General features: G+C 40.0%; 2 protein-coding genes across 4 annotated transcripts; one reads left to right on the forward strand and one right to left on the reverse strand.

Moving 5' to 3' along the window:
* The first annotated feature begins 1,680 nt into the window (after positions 1-1,680).
* On the forward strand, positions 1,681-25,804 carry agbl5 (AGBL carboxypeptidase 5). 2 transcript variants are annotated; one of them, XM_085133077.1, is made up of 17 exons: positions 1,681-1,798; positions 2,538-2,831; positions 2,918-3,089; positions 3,225-3,391; positions 3,525-3,702; positions 5,055-5,233; positions 6,790-7,321; positions 7,506-7,675; positions 7,922-8,057; positions 9,692-9,909; positions 10,010-10,203; positions 12,596-12,775; positions 21,462-21,604; positions 21,738-21,790; positions 21,962-22,149; positions 23,653-23,786; positions 23,896-25,804. In XM_085133077.1, exons 2-17 carry the CDS (start codon positions 2,608-2,610, stop codon positions 23,968-23,970), a joined length of 2,943 nt encoding a protein of 980 aa, XP_084989203.1. In that variant the 5' UTR covers positions 1,681-1,798; positions 2,538-2,607; the 3' UTR covers positions 23,971-25,804. The 2 variants fall into 2 exon arrangements, with proteins under 2 accessions (XP_084989203.1, XP_084989204.1); XM_085133078.1 differs by lacking the exon at positions 12,596-12,775.
* ost4 (oligosaccharyltransferase complex subunit 4 (non-catalytic)) lies at positions 25,137-26,504 on the reverse strand. 2 transcript variants are annotated; one of them, XM_085133080.1, is made up of 3 exons: positions 26,499-26,504; positions 25,742-25,879; positions 25,137-25,269 (listed from the first exon to the last, which is right to left on the reverse strand). In XM_085133080.1, the coding sequence occupies exon 2, from the start codon at positions 25,876-25,878 to the stop codon at positions 25,765-25,767; it is 114 nt and encodes a 37-aa protein (XP_084989206.1). In that variant the 5' UTR covers position 25,879; positions 26,499-26,504; the 3' UTR covers positions 25,137-25,269; positions 25,742-25,764. The 2 variants fall into 2 exon arrangements, with proteins under 2 accessions (XP_084989206.1, XP_084989207.1); XM_085133081.1 differs by having other exon boundaries at positions 25,733-25,879.
* Between the last annotated feature and the right edge of the window lie 66 nt (positions 26,505-26,570).

The following is a 26,570-nucleotide window of genomic DNA, read 5'->3' on the forward strand; positions in this document are numbered from 1 at the left end:
GGAATGATGGTTGGGTGTCCATGTCAGCTGTGCCGAGCTGTGCAATTACAATTAATATGTGTGGATCATGTCCACTTTAAATTTATATTGGCGCAGAGTAGCTAGGTCTTAGTTTTGTCTCAATATAAAATATTTGAATTTGATATTTAAATATAAGCAAAATATTTGTCTATTACCTGTGGTATTACATTAAAATATTACTTTATTTCAAACGAAGCTCGTTGTTTTGAATATCATTAAGTGTTTAACTATGCTTAATAAAGTTGATATAAGTTTCACTTATGCAATAAGTCTCTTTTTTTTTAACAATAATTAATTAATTGTTAGTTATTGTGCTTCATTAATATAAGGTTGCTCTAAAAAGCCCCAAAAGCCTCCAGGTAGTACAAAACACTACAGCGAGAGCTCTGACAGGGACAAGAAAGACATATTTCTCCTATACTGACTTCTCTCCGTTTGCTCCCTGTTAAATCCAAAATTAAATTTAAAATTTCTTCTCCTTACCTACAAAATCCTAATTAGACCCCATCATGTATTAAAGAGAATATCTGAAAGGGATTTCTGCTATCAGACTCATATGAAACCAGCTTCCAGCTTGGATTCAGGAGACAAACACTCTCTCTTGTTTTAGGATTAGACTCAAAACTTTACCCCGTACTCTCTCTCTATTTTTTTCTTTTCTCTTTCCACTCACCCCCACTCGGTCATGACAGAGGGCTCTCCCTCCCTGGGCCGAGTTCTGCTGGAGCTTTTTCCTTCCCACCGTTCAAGATTCAAGTCTTTATTTTCATTATTCAAGCGTAACAAAATTGCACCTATACTCCCTCACATGGTGCAAAAATATTTAAATAACCAGTTAATATACTAACATGTGTATTTGTGTGTCTGTGAAAATATATGGGCTTATACATGCATATACCTACATTATGCATGCATTATATACAAACATATGTAGTTCTGGAGGATATAAACAGTAAAATGAGATTACTGCAGATTAGGAATGAACATCAGTTTTTCACAGACCATATGTAATGTGTATATATATGATCCTTGTGAAATTGAGCATTTCACTTTAATGCTATTTACAGATAATGGGTTACTGGCCTGGGTTAGGAGTTAGGATGCTCTGATAGCATCATCTCAAGTTCTGAGGACCTGTGCTAAACATTTGTCTGGCTTCTGAATGCAAATAATACCAGAAAGATGGGGATGGGAAGACAGCATCAGAGGACAGCTACTGTACATGACCCATGTCTATCCTGGGACAGGATGTTGATGTGATAGAGAAGTACTAGTAGCTGGTTGTCCACAACAACAGCAGTCCGAACTGGCAGACCGACATAGAGGCTATATACAAAAAAGGTGCCAGGTCTGCTTTGTAGAACAGGCCTTTCAGGTTTGAGATATTCTGGGTGCATAATGTCACTGCAATGCTACAGCCAAATAATGCGAGAGACCTTTAAATAAAGTAAGCCTACACTAAGGTTATGTTTCATAAGGAAAAGAACAACAAAGTTGGTAACTTTAATTACTGTTTTTTAAGATAAATCGACTTATATTTTGATTATATTTTTGCATGTCCACTGTAATAAGCAGACCAAATGCACAGAATGACTTTAAAACGTTTCGCCACAGTGGAAATAACAAAATCCATCCTGCAATTTGTTAGGCTAAGACACAAGGAAATTTCCAGGCAGTGTCAGTTCTCCAGAGGACCCTGAACGCAGCATACAGAGCTATGAATTGAGGGTTGAGAAGGACGGTGAAACAAAAATGGACATCGATCGAAAATAGGCTGGTAAAATTGACATTTTATATTTTCACGTAAAGACGCTGATGCAGATTATGTGTCGAGGTAGTGTGTGGACCAAAAACGTAGAATAATTTTCAAAAAACAGATTGTTCCTTCAGAGCAATGACTGCTAGTGCCGTTGCTAAGTTAGCCTCCGTAGCTTAGAAAGGTATGCTAGCTGTGTGGAACATTAAAGGAAGGACACTGGCTATTAGCTGTGTAATCGATTTAAGCTAGCGGTTGCTAATTTGCCTTAAATCATGTGAAATCTTTTTATGAACCGACTGTAACGCTTGCAGCCGTTAGTTCACTCCCCCTTTTTACGCTGCCCTCGATTTCTCGGTCAGCTGTTGTTGTTATTGCTTGTTGTTGATACACTGAAACGTTATTTCATCTTGTTGGACAGACTTTCACTCACGTTTTTGTTAATGATAAGGAAACAGTAAGCAACCAATGTACAGCAATGGCTACACGAATAAAGCTTGTAATTGTAGAAAATGTTTTATGTTGTTGGTTGTGGCCATCGTTGTAGTTTCTGTAATGGCCTCGAGATGTCGCTGTTTCGTCTTACAATCAAAAACTAGTATTATGGTAAATTACATCTGTAGAAAATTCTTTGTTTATTATGTTTTTGAGAAATACGTTACATATACATAAAACCCCTGTTGTAGCCGGTTATACCTCCTTTCCCTTTTATGTTTTTGCCCAGTGTTAACATATTTTTGTATTCCTAATTTCATGACAGGTGATCTGTGTCAGAATTCTGACGGGCACTTCACAGAAAAGAAAAGTGAAAGAGGCCAGAGTTCAGAGCCATGGAGGCTCGCTTTGGGAATATTGTGTTTAGCTCCAAGTTTGACTCAGGGAACCTGGCACGTGTGGAGAAGGTGGAGAAGGTGGAGAAGGGCAACTCCAGCCTTTCTTCTGACACACCTGCTAGTGGAAGCTCCTCCTCTGGGTCAAGCCTCACCCCTGATTATGAGTTCAATGTGTGGACGCAGCCAGACTGTGCCGGCACAGAGCACGAGAACGGAAACAGGTAACCAAAATTTAATTTTTCGTGCCACACCAACTTTACCACATTAGATGACTTAAAGTATCCCGTATCATGTTGTGGTTTTTCAGATCATGGTTTTACTTCAGTGTGAAGGGGGCAGCACCTGGGAAGTTACTGAAGATCAATGTGATGAACATGAACAATCAGAGGAAACTCTACAGCCAAGGCATGGCTCCTCTCGTACGCACTTTACCGGGCAAAACCCGCTGGGAAAGGATACGAGACAGACCAACATCTGAGGTAGATATTCACTCTCTGAGCCTGTCAGAGAGAGGATGTGGGCAACAGGACTCTGTGAGGCAGAGTACTGCCTGTCAGGCTATTATTATCCATCTATAAATATCATTCTTCTTCTTTTCTTCTGCTGCTTTTCAGATTGTAGATAACCAGTTCATCCTTTCATTCACTCACCGGCTATTGGAGGTGAGAGGGGCTACCACCTATTTCTCCTTCTGCTACCCATTCTCTTACACAGAGTGCCAGGAGATGCTGCAGCAGTTGGATCAGAGCTACCCCAGGGCTGCTCAGCTCAGTCCGAGCAGGTAAAGCGCACAAATGACACAACTATGTACACACAAATTTGGAATCTTTTCTTTGTCAAAGTACCTTAAATGTGTACAGTTCTCTAACATTTTTTTTCCCTTAAACTCTTTCCTGCACTGCTCCCACTGCTAGTACTCCAGGCACTGTATATTATCATAGGGAGTTGCTATGCCACTCTCTAGATGGCAATAGGGTGGACCTTCTCACTGTGACCAACTGCAGCGGGATGCAGGATGAACGGGAAGCCCGTCTGCCCAAGCTGTTTCCTGACACCAACACTCCAAGACCACACCGCTTCCCTGGCAAAAGGGTATCATTCAATCATACACAAAAACAAAACAATCACTATTCTGTAAAGGTCCCCTATAATGAAAATTAGTTTTAGACCATTATGAGATTTTTTTAAATACATTCCCGTGTGTAAAGTATGTCTGTGAAGCAAAGTTACCTAGTCACCTAGACCGCCTCCAAGCAGTTAGCCTCCCCCCATGAAGAAAAGAGTAAACTAGTACATCCGCACATAATCAACCCATAGCTGCTTGTTTCTTCCTCGGTGAGTCTGATGTAGCGAGTTATAGCATGCTGCTAATATAGATGCTAAATGTAATAATGTGGATTGTCAGCAGCAATTTTCCCACCTTAGAAAGGGCTGTTTTACCACAAGTAAAGAAATGATCATTTAATTTAAACTTAACTGGCTTTTTGTTAAGCTGCATCCACACTGGAAGTGAGTTGCTCATTGTGCATTACTTTTAAGCTGAAGACTGTTCACTTGCAGAAATTCCAGGTTTTGGCTGCCTTGGTAAACCCCTAATGTATTTACTAGAGGTGGGAATCACCATACATCCCACGATACAATATTATCACAATACTTAACGCACGATACAATATTATTGCAATTTTTTAAAATATTTTGCGATATTCAGATTCTGTACATAAAGGTAAACTTTATCAATATTCATTTTATCTAATATCAAAGTCTCACACTCAGTCTTTCTCTCATTTCAGTTTTATTGTTGACAAACTGAACGGTTTGTATTACAGTCTAGTCCAACTTAACTGAACGCAACCATCTGGTACAATTATAGCTATTCTGAACTATGCAGTTTATGAAAACTATGCAGCCCCTTCAGCAACTGAAGAATTTGAAAGTAAATTAATACAAAATATAATTTTACATTAAATAAAAAAGTTTTAAACTTAATTAAAATAAAACATGTCTTAAATTAAAATAAGTAAACTGTCATGTTTATTGCTGCCAAAAACAAGTTAAACACATTTGGACAGTGAAGGAATGTCAGGATTCTTGCTCAGAAAAAGGATCAACATGCTCTGAAGTCAGAGCACAAAAACCTTTTTTGTAACAAAATATCGATTTCTGCTGTCCCTGTATCGATACATTATTAGCAAACAAAATATCACCATGCTACACAGTATCCATTTTTTCCCCTACCTCTAGTATTTACTACCAGTACAAATGTCAATTATTGGTATTCTTAAAGTCGCTGAATATCCTTGACTTTCTGTGTTCTCCAGTTGCCACATGGCTGTGAATCACTTCCAGTGTTTTGTAGATTGGGACCTTTAATGATAATTTATAACACTCTGACCTTAAACAGGAACGTTCACTCTCGGTATTTGCGTGTCTGTGTGTGTTCCCAGGTGTTTTTTCTCAGCAGTCGGGTGCACCCTGGGGAGACTCCCTCATCATTTGTGTTTAACGGTTTCCTCAACTTCATCCTGAGAAGAGATGACCCACGTGCACACGCGCTGCGCAACATGTTTGTGTTCAAGCTCATTCCCATGCTGAACCCAGACGGGGTTGTCCGTGGACACTACAGGTAAGAGTTTCACATTCATATACATCCTTAAATGAGACATGAGAGTGTTTCCTCTCAATAATAATGTGAGTAGTGTGCACCACAGTTATAGTCTGGAAATGTGCTACAATGTGTCGTCGTGCTACATTGTTCTGTCATTATTGTCACAAAACAAGTTGGTTTGATGTTGAGCCTGTTAAAAGGCTACACAGCAGTTAACAGTTGCTAGTATAAGATGATTATCTCTGTGTTTCTGCATAGGAAGTCTTACAACTGTAGACCCATATGTACTGCAAATACAACGGATATATCCTATTAAAAATAAGCATTCTGTGTGTTCAAAATCTTTGTTTTTTGGCTTCCTAATGAAATTTTGATTTGAATAGAAAGTTTGTCTGAAGACCAGGCAACCAATGGGGATATGGCTTCTGATGCTACAGTGCAAATGTGTCTGAATTTGTACAATGACCATTAGTTTTTGTATTGCTATGTGCATATCTTCTTACTTTGCCTTCACAACATTCATTGTCAATATCAACTGAATGTCTCTGCTAACATGTGCATACATTTAAAACTTACATAAGAACTAATTTATGCACGTGTGTGGCCAATGAACCTGCTCGTTTTAGGAGAAATCAAGAAATCCAGCTGGAAAAATTAAGTTTCTTTAAGCCCTATGCAGTTATCACTCAGGGTAAAAAAAAAGCCCAGTGACTACGACCTACTCAGAAATTACGTGCAATTTAATGCAGGCGCATTTGCACTCAGTTAATGGAAAGCTGCCCACCTGCTATCTGCTGTAACACTGTGAAGATATGCATATGCTGACACAGGGGTGAGAGAATACTGGAGAGTTTTTTTCACATTCCCAGCAATAATTTAGACTACACCAATGAGAGAGCACCAAATCATGGTAGACCTAGTGGACACAGGAAGACAGAGAGCCAATCTGCTGTATAGGTGAAATATCATTAAGTCATAATCTGGTTTTAGCCTGGTTCTTCTTTAATATTTCAACTTTTTTCAGTTTTGAGGTTTTATGTTTAATTATTGTGTACAGACAATAAATTGCTTGTGTTAAATAAATAAAAAAACAATATCTTTCAAGATGTGACAATTTCAAATACAGTGATGGAAACCCTGGCTCTAGTCTGGTTATGGAAACTGCTTTTGGTACAAATGATAAGATTCTGGAAATCAAACTGGAAGGGAAGGTCGACCACAGCTGAGTTTAGTTTAGGCTCATCACTACTACTAGTCATAAGGAGGTTAGAAGAGCCAGCAGAGGTGAGATGTGGTGACCTTTTTACCAGATGTCCCTGTGTCTCAGAGAATGATGCACTGAGGTGTCAGTAAATGGTGACGCTGCTTTCTTGGCATGTTAGTGGTATGCTGCCTCTTCTTTTGATTCCCAGACTTGTGTTCCTCTACAATTTTACTTAATCTAAACATCACCATGTAATAATGTATAAAATAGCTCACATGTTAAATTTGGCAGAGGAGAAGTGTACAAAAGACTCTCTGCTGGGTTTAAACTTGTCGACAATAAAGATTCTTCACTTTCTCTTTTTTTAAAGGACGGATTCCAGGGGTGTGAACCTGAATAGACAATACTTGAACCCCAGCCCCGAGTTACACCCGTCCATCTATGCAGCCAAAACACTGTTGCTCTACCACCACACACACAACCGCTTGCACAAAACACAGCCAAGCACTCGTTCTAACGGCCCCACCCATACAGAGCCCCCAGCTGCTAAAACAAAACCTGCAAATCAGCACGAAGCACCTCCCCTCACTGCCCTCGAAGTCACCTTAAACCAACGGAACGCAGAGAAAGATGCAAATCCTGCGCAGCCAGAGGTCCCCGTGATGATGGAGGAAAACGCCTGGGCTACTTCAGAGGCGGAGAAGGGAGATCAGAACAGCTCATCGAGCTCCACAGAGACTGTAGTTCCAGGTGCTGGAGATTTAGCAGCACCACAGGTGGAGGAACAGGAGTCGGTGCCACCACAAGAGGGGGGTGTGGCATATTATGTCGACTTGCATGGGCACGCGTCTAAACGTGGGTGTTTCATGTATGGAAATAGCCTTCCTGATGAGAGCCAGCAGGTAATAATGAATGCATTTATCCATTACTTTGCAGTACTTTTGCAAAATTGTCAAATAACATTCAAATTTGTTTTTTACTTTTCTATCATTTAAAAAAAAAATTTTTTTTAAGAAAGACATTTTCTACATTTGATTTGTACTTTCTGTCACGTGTGTCTGAATTGCTGTGATTTTCTTGCCGCAGGTCGAGAACATGCTGTATCCAAGGCTGATCGCTGTGAATTCTGCCCACTTTGATTTTCTGGGCTGTAACTTCTCTGAGAAAAACATGTACGCACGAGACAAGAGAGATGGCCAATCTAAAGAAGGCAGCGGTCGGGTCGCCATTCACAAGGCAATAGGGCTGCTTCACAGGTCAGACATTACATTTATGACATTGCTGCGATCTGTGTTCGGTGTAGGAAGTTTATGTGGTCGTTTTTCAGGTGTTTAAAGTGTGATTTCCAGAATTTTTACTCAGTTTCGAATTAGCCATAATGACCAAGTGCAGATTTTGTGGGCCCAGTACAAATTAAGTTGCAAAAAGCCTTGGAAACACAGTAATGCTTTTGTGTTGTAATTTTATATTTTATCTTGCTTCTGCAACTGGGTACCGACCAGTTACACTCTGGAGTGCAACTATAACACAGGAAAAACCATGAATACAATCCCACCTGCCTGCCATGACAACGGACGAGCTACCCCCCCTCCACCTCCATCCTTCCCTCCAAAATACACTCCAGAAATATTTGAGCAGGTAGGAAGCGCATATATAACACACACATGCATATAATATCATATCATATTATATCATAACAAGTGTTGTGGCCATTACTAATAGTTAGTTACTCTCCATAGAAAGTCATTTGCTCCACTTTTCTTTGAATTATTTCCCACCCATCGACTTTACTTGGGAGGTATGTCCAAGTGTATTACCTTCCCCTTCAAGCATACTTGTCACCTCGCATTAGAATTTTCTATTTTCATTTTTTTATTGATTAGTGAGAGCAACATCTCAAAGACAAGGCCTGCTTGCTCTTATTTTGAAAGCACACTAACCACAGCCTGCAGCATACTGTATGTGGAACCGGTTAAGACACACGCGATGAGCTCATTGAAGCTATAGAGCAAAACGAGCGTTATCTTCACATCAAGACAATGGAGTTAGAGTTATTCGGCAGGATGAAAGACTCACTAGAGAGCAGATTATATTACTTAGTTGTTGGCTATGTCCATACGTACACGGGTATTTTTGAAAACGGAGATTTTCCGTTTTCGTTTTAAAAAATAATCCCGTCCACACGTAAACGCAGAAATGAAGGAAAACGCTGCTAGGAACATGCCAAAGCAACAGGTGGCGCTATATTCCTAACCGTGCAGAAATGTTGGCCAATCAGAAGTCTAGAAGCCTCGGTGGGAAATAGTAAACAATGCTGGGGCATAGAAGCAGAACCGAGTCGTATGTGTGGAGGGACAGTAACTGTGTGTGTATATGTAAGCATTTAAACACTGCAGAGAGAACAATTAACAGTAACAGTATTGTAGAAATTCATTTCACCGAAACAATAACGTGGCGCACAGTGAGACGTCAAAAAATGCGCACACCTTTGACGCTGCATTTTCTCCGTTTTTCTCGTCCACACGTAAATGCAAAAACGGAGTTTTCAAAAATATATTAATTAATTAAGTAATTATATTACTTAGTTCAGCGGTCTCCAACCTCTTTTGCGCCCCGGACCGGTTTATGCCCGACAATATTTTCACGGACCGGCCTTTAAGGTGTCGCGGATAAACACAACAAAATAAAACTAGTACCGGTACCGGAAAAAAGAAAATTTATTCATAACAAACGTGAAAAGACCCAGGAAATCCAAGTTAACGATAAAAACGACAACAAAATAACGCTGAAAACCAATAAAAACCCTGAAAACCATAAATTTCACACCTGAGCCTCAACTCTCGCGGCCCGGACCGGTGACTTAGTTGTCACAAAGTATTTGGCAAATCAAATATTTAGACAGAGAAACTATGTTGTTAATGACCGATAAAGCACTTGTATGCATCGACGCTCCTCCTCCAACAAATAGAACCTAAATCTATGACCTAAATCAATACCATCTGGAAAGTGTAGGAAAAACATACCTGGACAGAAAAACACAGGGGAACACTGTCAGTCATTGACTGGCCTCCCCAGAACCCGGATGCGTATTTGCACATTTTAATAAATCATTGCACCTGCTTCCCATTTTTCTACAAAATATAAAGAAATGAGATGTGGCTCAAGACAGTACTGTACACCTACCCTGACACGTTAAAGAAATTTGGCAATTTATGTAAACAAAGTGCGCCTATCTATATCAGTTCTGAAATACATTTGGGTGATGCCATCAGGTGGGGCGTGCTGTGGCGATCTCTGCCCTGGACATGGCAGAGTGTAACCCTTGGCCGCGACTGGTGCTTTCTGAGCACACCTGTCTGACAAATCTCCGAGCCTGGATCCTCAAGCACGTCCGCAACACCAAAGGACTGAACGCTCACATCCATGCCAACCCTCCTCCACGAATACACCACAATGGCAGCAAGGTGTCACCACCAAAGAGCTTTAACAAGTGAGTTCCCACACATTTTTTTTTAACTTAGATGCCTTTAGTTTGTCCAAAGATAACAGCTGGGTCATGGATTTCTGTGATTCCTTCATTTTCCTACTAGCTGTCTGTCTGGATCTGCATCGGAGAACACCCTCAGCCGCGTCCGCTGCAACAGCCAAAGTAGCAGCAGCCAAACGCCCTCGCCGAAGATGCACAATTCCCCAAGTTTTACTTTCGGTTGCCCCCCACCCCGAACTCATACACAGCACAACAGCAGCGGACGTGGAGGCAACAAAACACTCGGGCCAGTCAGAGGTAAGTTTAATTCCCAACTATCTGCCTGTGCTGTGGCTGCTTTTTTTTTTCTTTTCTTAAGTCACATCTCCTTCAGTGGTCGTCTGCTCCACTCTCTCTCTCTGTGTATCACAAATCCTCTCTTGTGGTCTCTCTCTTTCTCATTTTCTTCTCTTTCCTTTTCTTCAACCTCTTGTTCGTTGCTATTGGAGCTGTTCAGAAAGGCTGGCTGATGTGTTATTGTCTGCGTGAATGTTAGCTTCGGGTTTGCTGCGCGTGACATGAAACTGGCCACAGGTTTGGGATGAGCTTGGTGTCCTGGATGTTAACGACCTGTAACATCCCCCACATTACCCCCGCATGACCTTTGCATGACCCCTTTTCCTGCTGCTGTGTCCTTACCCTAAAGAAAAATCTCAACATTGGTTTACATTTTGGTACAAAACTCCTACATTTTTCTCACAGTATGGATAATCCAGTATTCTAACATGATGTTTAGAGATAGTTAGAGTTATCATGTTTCTTTTCTTCTTTTTAAAGAAATATGATGAGTGCAGAATAGACACGCGTCCCAGTCTCAATAATACATGTACCAGGGTTTCCACCAGTGTATAAAGGGTTTGCACGTGACATCATGGGAATGTCGAGCTGTCCGCTATATTGGACGTGATAAGCGTCACTACTTTTTTGGCTCCTCACAATGCCTGTATTCTGCTACATGGTTGGGTGCAGCAATCATCAGAGACAGAATAAAATCATTTTAACTGCTTTCCTGTTGTTTCAGATGGAAGAATATGAAAATAAAGTTGGCAGATAAAGGCATCAGATAAACAGTATAACATTTAACAATTATAAGTTAATTACATTTCTAGCCTCCTAAGACCCCAACTCTTTCATGGCATGTATTTTTAATATCTCCTTGCTATTTGGGCTGATTGGGACCTGATGAATGTAAAAACAAAGAGATCCACAATTATTAAAGGGCATTAAAGAACCTGGCAAATGTTATGACTTTATTCTGTTTTACTTACTCTGCTCATATTCATCCACTTCAGTCCACTAATCACTGTAAGATATATCCTTCATCACTTTATTGCAATAGAGTTGAATATGTTTTGGTGTTCTCCAGCTTGTATATGCATGCATGCTTTTAGGTCTGTTCAATATAACGATATGTAGCGGATGACGATATAAAAACGTTTCATTTTACGCTATTGTTTGTTTCGTGGTGTCACAAAATAAACTGTTTACGGCAATATTTTTTCATCATTTTGATGGTCACTGTAGTGGCTATATTCATTTCTTTACGTTCCCTCTTTCTCTTACATTTAAAGTAACAACACTACGGATGGATAAGCAACTTTTTTTATGCGTTGTCGTTAGCAACAACGACGGTAAACCCAGCTTGTGGCTCCGCCATCTGCTTGTTTATTTTTCCACATTAACCTTTCACAATAAAGCTGAAGATCCTGTTGAGATTTTTCAAAATAAACTGAAATGATGACAAACAGAAGGACCAGTCAAAACAAATCGAGGACCTTATTCCTAAACGAGGGGCTACCTCTGTAGCACGGACGTGGTTTGGTTATGAAAAGTCTGACACGGACCAGAAAACTGTACTATGCAAATTATGCAGGAAACCGGTCCCCACCTCAGACTCAAACACGACAAACCTCTTCTACCACCTACACATGAGAAGCAAAAAAGAGCCGTCAGGTGCTCAAAACATTAGAATAGGCTTTCCTCCGCAGCACGCCATGTAGTAAATACTCACAAAGAAAATGCGGCCCACTTTTCAGTTATTTATTTGTAAAAAATGTTTGGGATCATGTATGATTTTCGTTCCACTTCTCACGTGTTCACCACTTTGTGTTGGTCTGTCACGTGGAATTCCAATAAAATTGATTCATGTTTGTGGCTGTAATGTGACAAAATGTGGAAAAGTTCAAGGGGGCTGAATATTTTTGCAAGCCACTGTATGTCTAAAAACGTATAGTTTCATGCCTCGGTCAAAACACTCGACTCCAGGTTCACGACGCCAAGCTGAAAACACTTGAGATTCACAGAATTTACAGAAAATGTAAATTTTTTGTGATATATATCGTTGTCGGGACGATAAAGGTCTTATATTGGGATATGAGATTTTGGTTATATCGCGCCTACATGCTTTTTACTTTCTCTTCATGCTGGAAGTGTGAAAAAAGATATAGCGATTGTCTTCCTTTTCTCTTTCCTGGCAGAAACCCTGTGTACCAAAAGAATTTCAGTTTGCTTTAATGAGTTTTTTTGCATTTACTTTGCGTTACCTGTAATGACTTTGTTCTCAGTGCATGCAGGGTAGTTTCAGCCGCTTTGTGTATCCCTACGGTCCCTGCACGTCTCTGAGCAGGTGTATGTGTCTCCCTCTCTGTAGACACTAAGCCCCAGGAGAAGAGACGCCCCCCCCATCACCACCGCTTCATCCTCCGGTCTCCCAGCAACAGCCACACACCCGCTCGCCCCCCACTCTCACCCCCTTCCTCCTCGTCCTCCTCATCTTCCTCAGTGTGTGCAGCAGGCTCCTGTCCCCTCCCGGCCTCCGTCAGTATGACAGGTCTGTACTCCCTCCAGCCCCCCAGCCTCTCCACCTTGCTCCCATCCCTGCAGGCCCTGCCCCGTCCTGGGCTGCTCTCCAAACTGAGTCCCCTGCTCCTTCAGAGCTTACCGCCGGCCGCCAGCAGTCCAACTGGGCCCACCCCGGACTGAATCTGACTTAAACCATGAAACACTGGGCTCATGTGCTTGTGCGAGATGATTGAGTGAGATTGTCTTTTCAGAAACCAGCCTGGTAGTCCATGTAGGTCAAAGCGTGCGTGCGTGCAAAACATCACTGGTGCTAGTAAATAATTTTTTTCTTTCTGCACAGTAATTACATGTCTACAGTTTTAGCACCTTAAGGTAAATAACACTTTCACTTGAGAGCGAATGTGTTCCTCAGATCTCAGCTATGACTGAAATGCTTTTTCTCACCGACCTTGAATCAAGTGCTGGTTGCTGCACTGTCCTCTGGCTCTTTGTACCTCTTGGTACCTAATATCTGCTGTCCTATAAGACGTTCAGAGCACACAGTAGATGTTATCCGTAGACATAATACTATAATATGGATCCAGACGAAGCTTTTTGTGTATACAATAATAAGCTAAAGCTAATTACCACGTTACTCTGCTCACCATTTGAAAGTAGCCGGGAGATTTTCTTCTTTATTCGCACAGTTGCTGTTGTGATGCGTTTGATTTTTGAATTATTCATTGACATATTTTTATAGACTGAACATAGTCAGACTTTATTTTCTTTAAAAGGCTTCCAAAGCACCCTCTGATCTGTTCTGTTGTCTTTGGGTTTCGCTTTAATGTTGATTTGTAAAACGATGTCACAAGTCGATCACATTATACTGTCATTTGAGGCTAAACATTTAAATAGCTTTTTTAAATTTCTTATGATTCAAAGTGACATTTAAAGGTTTGCTTTTAGATTTTTGTACACAAGTCAGTTTTTCATTCTAAATACCATTAAAAATAAATAAATAAATAAAAACAAAAACCTGCATCATTCCAATGTCGGACCAACATTGGTCATGACGTTATAATCACAGCATAGCCTACTGCCAGAAACTGTGTACCCTCATTAGCTTAAGTCCTTAAGGGGCACCCACACAGGAAATGTTTTGCGGCTCATTCGTTGGCATTTACCATCCTCTCATACATCAGTAAACAGCATCCTTCCTTCTCATTGGTCATAGCTACAATTTCTCTGATTATCGTTGACTTTGGTCACCATGTCACTCACTTCCTGTGTGGAGACCTCATTATGGATTTTGCAATCTTGTAGCTGCTTTGGGATAACTACGGTTGATTTGTGGGGCTGTTTGCCAGCAAGTAGTATTATATGAAAAGAATGAGTTTAGCTTATAGCCAGTTTGACTGGCATGTGTTTATTGTTTTTTAATATGACACTAACACTGGTTTAGGTTAGGGCTGCCACAAACGATTATTTTGATAGTCGACTAGTCACCGATTATTTTTGCGATTAGTTGACTAATCAGATCATCATCCATTAGACGTAAAACGTACAGCTTATTGCACCAGCAGCATCTGCTCTTAAATAACTATCATTAGCTTACACCTTTAAGTGTTTAAGATATGTGCTAACTAAAAATAAAGACAAGATGATCGTTTATTAAATTTTAATGAAGTTTGCAGATTGTTTCGGTGGAGTTGAGTAAACTCAGCCGTCTGCTCCTTGCTATCTAAAATATAACAGGACACCGGAGTAAATTCTGGAGCATCTCACACTTCTGATAATCAGTTGTCTGCTTGACGTTTATTCAGCTGTGTAAAAACTATAACTTTAATCTCAGCCAAACCGATTTACTCAGGAACAAATAAAATACTAAAAAAAGCCAAACAATAACATTTTTAAGTTATCTAAGTGACTGATATATATTTAACCTGAGTAGCGAAAGACGGCGGTGGGTTTAAAAACAATTTGCCGGTAGTCCGGTGTTCTCACGGGCTCTAGTGAGCCTAGCCCCCGGCTAGCTATCAAGCTAGTGGGTAACAGACGTCTCCGAAAACGTCGGAGCGCTTTTGAAAATATGTGGTGTCTTGATAAACTGAGCAAATATTTGAGGATTATACAGTTACATTCTCGCCAGAAAATATGTTAAACGTTTATTTTGTGACCCAGAAAGAATAATAAGAGTAATTTTAAAACTAACTAGCTGCCGCCATTGTTGACAGCTGGGCTATGAATTCTGGGACAGAGCTACTTCTTCTTCTTCGGGGTTTAACGGCAGCTGACATCCTTGTACATGCAGTGCTGCCATCTTCTGTTTCAGTCCGTTATTACACTCTTAAATCCTACTACTTATTCCTGCGTCTTTTGTGATCTTACAAAGCTTCAAACGAGGCGTCGACTATTAACCCTCCTGTCATCCTTTAAAAAACTTACGTCCATCACCCTAGAGGCCGTTTTCTGCCACGCCCCATAAAGTGCTATAAAAATATTATATATTCATATTTTTTTTCCACTTTAAATTAGCCAATCTTTTAAAACTACTTCTCCCTGAAATATTCATATAAAGTTTTAATTATATTTCGGGGGTTTTAACCCTTTAAATCGCAGTTTAATTACATGAGCGCACTGTTTTTATAGCCCCAAAAAACGAAAAAACTAAATATTTTCCATAAAAAACATTTGAAGTAATATTTGACTTTTATTATAATTAGGCCTTTGGATGGTCCAAAGATTCGCACCAACATTTGTTTTGATCCAGCATTATTTTTTTTACAGGGGCAAATTAAAAGAAAAACTTACGTCCATCACCCTAGAGGCCGTTTTCTGCCACGCCCCAAAAAGTGCTATAAAAATATTATATATTCATATTTTTTTCCACTTTAAATTAGCCAATCTTTTAAAACTACTTCTCCCTGAAATATTCATATAAAGTTTTAATTATATTTCGGGGGTTTTAACCCTTTAAATCGCAGTTTAATTACATGAGCGCACTGTTTTTATAGCCCCAAAAAACAAAAAAACTAAATATTTTCCATAAAAAACATTTGAAGTAATATTTGACTTTTATTATAATTAGGCCTTTGGATGGTCCAAAGATTCGCACCAACATTTGTTTTGATCCAGCATTATTTTTAATGCAGGGGCAAATTAAAAGAAAAACTTACGTCCATCGCCCTAGTGGCCGTTTTCTGCCACGCCCCAAAAAGTGCTATAAAAAGATTATATATTCATATTTTCTTCCACTTTAAATTAGCCAATCTTTTAAAACTACTTCTCCCTGAAATATTCATGTAAAGTTTTAATTATATTTCGGGGGTTTTAACCCTTTAAATCGCAGTTTAATTACATGAGCGCACCATTTTTATAGCCCCAAAAAACAAAAAAACTAAATATTTTCCATAAAAAACATTTGAAGTAATATTTGACTTTTATTATAATTAGGCCTTTGGATGGTCCAAAGATTCGCACCAACATTTGTTTTGATCCAGCATTATTTTTAATGCAGGGGCAAATTAAAAGAAAAACTTACGTCCATCGCCCTAGTGGCCGTTTTCTGCCACGCCCCAAAAAGTGCTATAAAAAGATTATATATTCATATTTTCTTCCACTTTAAATTAGCCAATCTTTTACAACTACTTCTCCCTGAAATATTCATGTAAAGTTTTAATTATATTTCGGGGGTTTTAACCCTTTAAATCGCAGTTTAATTACATGAGCGCACCATTTTTATAGCCCCAAAAAACAAAAAAACTAAATATTTTCCATAAAAAACATTTGAAGTAATATTTGACTTTTATTATAATTAGGCCTTTGGATGGTCCAAAGATTCGCACCAACATTTGTTTTGATCCAGCATTATTTTTTTTGCAGGGGCACAGGAAATTCAATATAATGGTATATTATGGTTTTTCACTTTTTCCCCACTAAATGCTTTTTCCTTGTTGTGTTCTAAAATAAAATGAAAAAAAATATGTAAATGAAAATACAAGATCAGTTTGAACCAGAAAAAAACTTTTATTTTGAACAATGAACATGAACATTTATGTTTTTGGGAACGAGAAAGATATAAGTAAGAAAGAGCGAGGGAGAGGGGAAGAGCATATGTGGAGGTGTGTGGAGGTGTGGTGTGTATGTGGAGGTGTCAGAGTCCTCAGTTGACGCAGAGGCTGCAAATGACCAGAAGGTGGTCCTTACATGTGGACTTCCCGCATTTGCAGCAGGTGGTGACGACACGTTTCTTTTTCTCATGGCAGAAGTCGCACTGTCTCCTGCCCTTGGAATTGGGGATCAGGGCGGGGTCTGCAGCAGCACTCTGCACTCTCGTCACGATGTCTGCAGCACCTGATGAGCGGGGAAGGCGTGTTCGCTTCAGTATGTGTGGGTTTACTAAAGCTTCACCCACTTCTTCAGCATACAGCCTCCGTTTGTAATTTTTCTGCTGTTTCCAGGATGGGTCGATAGCTGTCCACAGCACGTAGGAGTTGTAGAGTGACACGTCCAGCAGGTTGTGGAAGAGTGCCACTGGCCAGCGATTAGTTATCCTCCTACAGGAATAGGTGCCGACAACCTAAAAAAAAAAAAAAAAAAAACCCCACACAAAAAACAGAAAATCAAACCTATGTATATTTTACAAAAGAATATATGAGCAAGAATGAATAAATCTGTGCGTAACTGATGCGTAATGACACCTACCTTGTCAAGGTTGTCGACACCACCTTTGCACCGATTGTAATCTTGTATGATTACTGGCTTTCGCTTCCCTTCCTCGCTCACATCCGGAGAGCGGTGTTTTGTGCTCATCAAGAGCACATTTTTGCCACGTCGGGGGATATAAGAGACAAGAGTGTGGGTGAGCGTGAAGGCGAAGGCGGACGACAAGACCGCTCTCCCTCTTGTCTGGAGCAATCGAGGTGGAAGCTCCGGCTTATTTCTCCTAATCGTGCCGACTAGGGCCAGTTTCCTCCTCAGCAGCTCTTCTGCCAGGGCAAAGGACGTGAAAAAATTGTCACATGTCACCACGTTTCCCTGGAGCCCCTCTGTTAGCTCCAGAGCAACCCGCATCCCCTGGTTCACCTCCGCGCGATCGCCAGTTTTGCCGGTGTATACCTGGAGTCTCCAGGCGTAGGAGGTTTCCACGTCGCATACAGCCCATATTTTTAGACCGTACCTTGCTGGCTTCGTTGGTATATATTGCTTGAACTTGCACCTTCCTCGGAACGGGACGAGCTGTTCATCAACACAAATGTCTCTCCCTGGGTTGAAGAGCAGCTCCAGGCGATTCGTCCACAAATCCCACACCTTGCGGAAGGCAGCCAGCTTGTCCTGACGGCGTCGGGGTCGGGAAAGCTTATCATCAAAACGAAGCGCCCCGCCGATTTGATGGAAACGCTTGTGGGACATGGTGGCTCGAAAAATATCCCGTCCGCATTTATCATCCCAGAGGCTGAGAGACGATTCGTGTCTTGACCGGTAAACACCGGCCAAGATGAGCAGCCCAACATAAGCACGCAATTCATCACAGTCCATGTCTCGCCAGCCGGCGACTGCGCGTCTCCCGTGCAGATTTGTCATGGCCACCGTGTGCTGCACAATTTCGTCTGTGAAGAGGAGTGCAAAGCTGGATGCCGGGTCCCTGATTCGGGCGGCGGCGTAGTGTGTCGGTCCTGGGGTGACATTTGTAGCTGCAGGAACATAGCGGAGGGTCTCCGTATGTGTGGGGGACCACACGATTTTGCCATTTTTTGCAGTCCATTCCGGAGCTGCTTCCTCCGTCTCCATCTCCCCTTCGCTCTCAGCGTCAGATATTTCTTCATGGGAACTGGACTCCAGCTGCTCTAGTTCCACAGAATTATCCGTTTCCTCTCCATCATCCTCGGAGGAGGATGAGCAGCTATCCTGGCACTCAGAGTCCAGGACCATTTCCAACACTTCATCTGTGCTATAATATCTTGCCATCCTGAAAATGACTACTCCCGCTCTACTGCTCATTCTTATAACCTCTGCTGCATTGCACCTGCATAAACAATTTGAGCCCGCAGACAAAATAAAGTCTAATTTGGTTTTGGCCCCTGCTTTTATGTTTATTTTGTTTATATCGCAGGGTGGCCTTCAAAGAGAGGAAAGACTTTTGAAGTTAGACACAGACACACTTATTTTTCTCTTTCTTTTTTAATTTTTTTAGGCATAAAGACCTTTATTTTACATTTTTTAAACTTACACACCATTGTCTAAGACTGTTAGTGACACAGAATTATCATTTATTTGAGCAGAAAGTCTATGGAATAAATACAGGATTTACTCCATTGCCGTCACTTGCCCAAAAGTGGGAAAATGGCGCCACCCAGTGGACAAATATAAAAATTACAATTTCAAGGCCCTGAGTCCTCATTGACATCCAAAGCAAAAAAAAAAAAAAAAATCATATAATAATAATTTTGGGATGAAAAATAGCGTTTATAATGGTTGTCAATGGGACACAAAACGGCACAAGGAAGTTGGGTGTGGGGATTTTTGCTGCTCAGCCATTTTAGGCTGATTTAATAAATTCACACCGAAATTAAAAAAAAAAATTAAAAAAAAAATCCTTTGGCAAGTTTGGTTATATTCCACTGAACACAGTGGAAATGGCTTGAATTTAAAACCAGAAAGGAGCACAAAAAGGTGCCAGGATGACAGGAGGGTTAAATCAGTTGTTGACGATTCTGATAGTCGACGTAATCGTGACTAGTCGACTAATCGTGGCAGCCCTAGTTTAGGTGTAAATATGGTGAAGAGTTTTTGTTTGTTTATGTATTATATGTTTCCTTAAACTGATGAAGATAATATTTATCCTAATTTGTTCAAGCAGATAGACATGTTCCTTGTGTAAATCGATCGTGGCAGGTGTGTAGTAGGCTGTCGACGGCTAGAGTTAATATATCTTGTGGTAAGCAGTCGTGAGAAGCTACCATGTTGTCTAAGATTTTACTCATCTATTGTGGAATTATAGTAACTTGTCTGTAATTCGTTTTTTGCGTGCTGTTATCCAAGTACTTGATGATGGTCTGTGTTTTAGGACCGGCCGTTTATGTTGCACTAACATGCAGAAGTGAATTATTATTTATTTATTTATTTTCTTATTTTTTAGAAGGAGCAAACAAACCAGATCATTAAGGGATCAAAATAGCTTTCAGAACATCTGGCCTTTGCTCACTGTAGCTACTGTCCGATCCAGTGCTGTTACACATTGTAGTTAAGCTGTGCCTTGCTTTGTTGTAAGCAGTAGGTTTTGAAGGTCCTGCTCCTATTGTGATCTTATAGGGTATATATCCTTCTTCATCTGTCTTTCATATTCAGTGTGACTTGCCCAAGTTGCAGTGATCTCACAACATAAATTTCTTGCGAATTCAAGCGTCGTTAAGCCAAATAAAAAGCTTTTGTAGAAACAGTCCTTAATACTCACGCTGGGCTCAGACTACATGATACTTCAGTCTGTCGCAGTGGTCGATGTGTCAGGTGATTAAGAGTTATAAAATCTTGTTCATCTCTTCTTTCACAATCAGTGTGATATCATTTTGATTTTCAATAAAAGAGTGTCAACAGAACAGCAAACAAAGGAGTGTCTATGACACTGGCTATCTTGTGTTACTGCTTCTCACACTTCTTCCTAACTATACTGGAACATCATTCTCTCTTTTGTAATGTATGTAATAGTACACCTTCCTTATATGTCAGCCCTTTTGTTGGCACAGCTTTTTTTTTTTGTCTATCATGACACCCTATTGGCATGCGTTACTCTCATTTTTGTTCCCAACCTCCAATCGATGCTTTATGTGACTCAGATCTGACCAGCCTGGTATCGTATAGTCTGAACACGGCATTAGCTTCAAATGTCAGCTCTCTAAGTTAGAGGAAGCTCAGAAAACCCTGCAAATCTGTCGATGAGTATATAATCTACAGATTTGTAGTCTCATCTAATATTACTGTACTAAAGGTTTTAGTGTAGCCTCAGCTCAGTGGAGTTACGATCTATCAGTCTAGATCAGTGACCTGCTAAATGGTGAAGGAGTGTTCTGTAGTTGTTGTTTTTTTCCTGCTTTCTCACTGTGAACTATGATGTTCTGTGTCCCAGTCGTTTCAGCCCTAAAGCGTCTACATCTTCATTGAAAATGACGAACTCAGCTTTGGTGAAAACACTGTATGCATAGTCACATTCTCAGTAGGTCTTTCGGCTTTATACTCCTTATGAGAATTGTGCCATTTCCTTCAATGTGGTGCTAACCTTCTATACCAGACTACAGTTATGTGTTTGTCCGTGTAACGTCTCTACAATTGTCACCTTTCTTGAATGTGCTGCTGTCTTTTAGCGCCTCTCTGTTTAACCTCTGGAATAAAAACTATCCGTTTGTCAAGCAGCTACAGAGTGTGGGTCCTTTTGCTCTCTTTTGACTCTGATTGTGATCTTTATTTTTCAGCTTTCACGTCGAGGAAAAGATCAACACCAAAACTCTCACCACTTAAACTTAGTTAGGAGTATATGTAGATTATGAGATATTACAGGACATTCAGTTATTTCAACATATTTGTTTTTTGCCAGCATAATTGTGATACTTTAAACATACACACGCTAAATGGCTTAAATCTTAAGTTTTATAAATCAGATTCTTAGTGTTTCATCTTCCACTCTTTGTTTCTCCTTTCTTCTCTTTGTTCTGTTTATTTATGTGTCTTCATCTGGTTGACAGGCATTAGCTGCCCGGACCTTGAGACTGGTGGACCCAGTTCTGCGGTCTGGTCCAGAATGCCTCTACCTATACGTCCTGGGCACATAGGGAGAGGGTGCCGAACTCTTACAATCACTCATCCCCCCACAGAAGCTGGTAGAGAGGTTAGGTTACCTTGCTGGCTCACTCACTGAGCAAATTCACTTTTCCATTATTAACACTTTGTTGCAAAAGATCTCCCGTATTAATATACACTTAGACTATGATGTGTTGTTGTAATGTCTCCATGTGTCACAGACTGCTAAAGACCAGGGGCCTGAACACATCCTTTCCTCCATCAAATTTAGCAAGTAAGCCCTATCTTTTTTTTTTTTTTTGCATTGTAATAATTTGACTCCAAAACAGTCAACAAAGGCTGGGATCTGAAAAATGAAATGAAAACCACTCTGGAAACTCCTTCTTCATGCTGATATTTTCTTTCATGAATAGCAAAAATGTTAACCTCTCTGTCGCCTGCCCAGGTGTGAGCTGCAGCCCCACGTCAGCCGCATTCCCATCCGAAGGATGGGCTCGACTGACGCACCTCCCAAACACAACAATAAAGCATCTCCATCTAGCAATAACCCACCAGGAGGTAAAGAGGTGTCTGCTACCATGAAGGTGTGGAAGCTGCTCAGACCTGGCCTCCACAGACACCTGTCATTGTCAGGCATGTACACCTGCTTGTTGCTCTGGGCTGTTTATGACCAATGATCAGTTAAAATGGGGCTAAGTGACACGAAGGCATCTCATAAAAGTATGTTTTACTTGATATTAAAGGAGAATCGTTTCTAAAACAACAACATAGAACTCATGATCGTGCTTATTTGTGCATCTGACCACAGTGTGTATGAAATGTAATGAGATAACTTTGAATGACATCCAGAGAATGAGTCTTATAGAGTCCCCCTGACTTTTCAGATATGTACAGATCTGTACATCCATATAAAGGACACACATTCAGGATCCCCAAGTGATAGAATGACTTCAGTCACCCCCTGATTTTGACACTGAGGTGGACATTTCTGATTTAAGTGAAATATTTCAACAGCTGTTTTTGGTGCAGTCATACATTTCCCCCTTCTAATTACTATGGTGTTTGCCACCTGGCTTTGATCCGCAGATGTAGAAGTTACTTTAGTGGTAATTAGCATATGTTAGCATAGTGATGCTTCAGAGTGGACCTATTAGGCACATTAGCTTAATGTTTTTATTCTTGAGCTCTGCTAGAGGTTTTGAATGATACACATGCTTATTTTAGTGACACCTTGACACAGTCCGTCAGGTTATCCACCATCTTAAACAACATGTTTTACCGCTACAGTGCCGAATGCTTGTAATAAATATAGGTAAAACTTTCTCTGAGGCCCATGTATGTAAGAGTGACATATATATATATATGAGAATGGAAAAATATATAATTTATGATGGTCAACCCAGGCACATAGCTCTGGCTCTGAGCAAGAAAGCCCTACCCACTTGCTGCTCAGATCTTTTGTTTGCAATCAGCAGCCAGTCAGAAGAAAGTCAGCTTAAGGAAGGGGCTTGAGCTGATTTCTGTGATGTAGTGAACTGAAGAGCTGCGCCAAGGCCCAGCATGACATAAAGATTAATTTCAGCTTCAAAACTTTGGAATATGGAGCTGAACTGAGTGTAACTGGTCTTGTTTAATCCAGGGAACACGCTATCTGTGACCATACACTGCAATCCCCTCTCATTCACATCAACCAGACACAAGAGTCTTCCTGTTAAAGGGGAGTTTTTCCTTCCCACTGTCGCCAACGTGCTTGCTCATAGGGGGTCATATGATTGTTGGGTTTTTCTCTGTATCTATTATTGTACGATCTACTGTACAGTATAAAGCACCTTGAGGCGACTGTTGTTGTGATTTGGCGCTGTATAAATAAAACTGAATTGAAAAGAGTAAAAATGAACAGATGGAAACCAGCAGTCTTTAGACTCAGAAATGGACTTTAATAAACTGCCTCCTGCTGGAGCATTTTATTACTGCACTACATAATTTTGTGTCCACTAAAATGTAACAATTTCTGAAGTTCTGGTCCTTAAACCCACAATGTCACCATCAAGTTTTACTTAATACTCCCATTTCCCACATTACAGTGGACACCTCACATATTCTTTGCTGACTCCCCTCTGTTGTTCCATTCTGCAGGTGTATCTGAGAAAGAAGCTGCCATACAGCTGGCCTCTAAAGCTTTACTGAAGAAAAGCACAGACAGAAGTATCACGTGCAAAGAAAGTGCTATCATAGAAAGTGCAGCAGAGGACATGGGAACACAACAACAGGTGAAAACCGATGTGCACACTTCTCGTTGTTAATGTACATTTAGATTGAAGCTATAATTTAATATGAATAACTAAAAGATGACCAGGCTGTGTGATGTTGTCTTTAAAGGTGGAGGAAACTCCAGTGACTGTGCCTGACACTGTGAACATGTGTGAGACAGTAACCCTGTGTGGAGAAGCCTAGGAAACCGACAGCCTAAAAATATCATATTGAGCAATTGAATACTTCAAAATGTGAGAGGGACTTGTCACCAGTGGAGGATTGATTGGGGCATGATGATGTGCAATATAAATAAATTTTTTATGTTTAATCGTATTGTTTTTAGCCTTTTTGGGCAACATTTAGAACCTAGAATTACCTGTTACAACTACTGAGCAGCTTTTGTTTTTACTGGAATAGCTGAAGGTTAAGTGCCTTGCTCTATGACATTACATTAGCAGCTGTATTGGGGGAGTGGTTCAACCTTTCCAAATTTTTCCAGCTGCTCAAGAATGCAGACTTGAAACATCCTTGAACATTTCAGCTACCATAATTGTACCTCACATTTCCTGTTTTTGTGATTTAAGTTGCATTGTTCTGGTCCTTGCTGCTCCCCTCAGATACCGACCAATACTGTTATGCACTGCTAAATATTTTATTAGGCAGCCACTTGTACAATTACAAGGAAGGGATGATTTTTATTTAGACTCATAAGCACAATAGCAACTTTATAATCTCATTATCTCTATTGTGGATGTTTAACAAATGTGAGATGAGTGTATTTATTCCACTTTTGTGCTTTGCACATACTGTTTATAAAATGGTTTTTACCTACTTGGCCTTTTTGTTTTTTAGTTTTTGTGATTCTACTCACCAAAAAAGTAAATGTCACATTATAAAATCCTCCTGCGTGCAGGTTTAAAATAATGTATTATGTGTATAAGAAACCAAAATGATCATAGCTGTATGCTGAAGCTAAAATTTTGTGTGAGGCTTATGGAAGTCGAGGGTTAAATTAATGCTGCAAAATGCACTCAGTGAGGCTAAAGGAAACGTGATGCATCCAACTGGAGTGAACACCTAAATAGTAACCCGTTTGTACTGAATTAACTTTTCTTGTCACAGTCCTTTTTTTCGCACGAGTGAGAACTAATCATTTACAATTATACATCCTTTTATATGTATATGTGTATATTTATTCATATAGCGTTCGTGTTTTGGGTTTTTTTGCAAAAAAGATTGTGATGAACAAAACTGTGTTTAAATTTGGAAGTATAAATAATCTGCAATAAACTCCATGTATTTTAAAGTTGCATAACAAATGTTTACATGTGTACAGAGCAGGTGAAAAAATTTAAAGACTGTAGAAATTCAAATTCAAACATGTTTATTAGAAAAAGAAAAAAAAAAGATCCTTGTGCAAACAGAAATTACACCTCTTAGAAAGAGGAGATGATGAGGGGAATGATGTAATCAAGGTGGTGGTTTTGATGTCCATCTCATCTGTAGGGAGGAAAAAAAAGCCTCAGTCGTTTCACAGTTGTTAAACCTTAAAATCCTGTTTGTTTGTAATTATTCCTCCAGATTTTTAGTAGTGCTCAGTGATCAGCCATGAACTAGGATGGAACAAATTAACTCTATATATGTAGCCCAATAACCTTTATTTCTGTGCATTTTCCTTTATTAATGACACTTACTGAAAACTGTAGAAGGGACTTTTCTTCAATAATAGAATAATGTAGCACTGACAGCATCAAAATTATACTAACTAAATGTAAAAGCTGCCATACTATAAAACAGTTATAGATGGATTTGAGTCATGTTTTTTAATACATGGGGGTATACATAATAGAAACACAATAAAAAGAAAAACTGAAAGAACCTGCTTTTGTCCAATTTGTTATTTTATGATGATCAACATCAGAAATGACAATGTTAAAAGAAAAAAACGCAAACAGTGTCTGACCTCACTGACCTCTGCAGTCATACTGTACAACTCTACTCCTGCTTCTTGGGGTTATTCACAGCAACGTAGTGGTATAACACCACTAGCAGGAACAAGGAGACGCCAAGCATGTTGGCAAATATGGCCAGCTGCACGTCTGTCACCATTCTGCAAAAGGACACAGAGGCAAGATTAGGCAGGTGCTGGGGTGAAGAAAAGTGTTACATCAGTGGGTAGTAGGAGAAGAGGCATTTTCAAAAGGTTAAAATAAAGTCATGTTTATTTTGTATATTCTGTGCTTATTTTTACAGCTTTGGCAGAGACCTGAATGCATTTCAGGACCTTTCACCAGTTTCAAATAAATGTCATTCTCTCTCACTGGCGACTTGAAGATAAGGCATGACAATTATGTCACAAATTAACACAGAAAGTTGGTAAAAAATGAAATAGTAGCGAGATCACGCACAACTTCTTGTAATGTTACAATTAAGTGCCGACATTTTGCACGTTGCCGCAGTTTGCATATTATGATTTTTATGCGAATCAACAGAGTGATAATAACATATAGGAGTGATCGGATAGTTTCAAAATAATCCGCCAAATTATCATACATTTTAGTAAAATTTCTAAGTGGACAATCAACGTAGCGTTAGCAATGCTAAGCATGCTAACTACTAACACCCCCACGAACTGAACTAAGTAAAATAAGTAACGTTTCATATTATATTTCAGCGAAATTACAAATTTTATCCAACTGCAATCACGTTTCCCAAATGTTATCACTCACATTTTCTGTTAAATTGCTTTTTAACTCCCGGTTCGAGCAATACTCCAGCTCTCCAACAGCAGGTAAGCGCAG

The sequence above is a fragment of the Neolamprologus multifasciatus genome, chromosome 15, assembly GCF_963576455.1.
Source record: "Neolamprologus multifasciatus chromosome 15, fNeoMul1.2, whole genome shotgun sequence".
NCBI lineage: Eukaryota > Metazoa > Chordata > Actinopteri > Cichliformes > Cichlidae > Neolamprologus > Neolamprologus multifasciatus.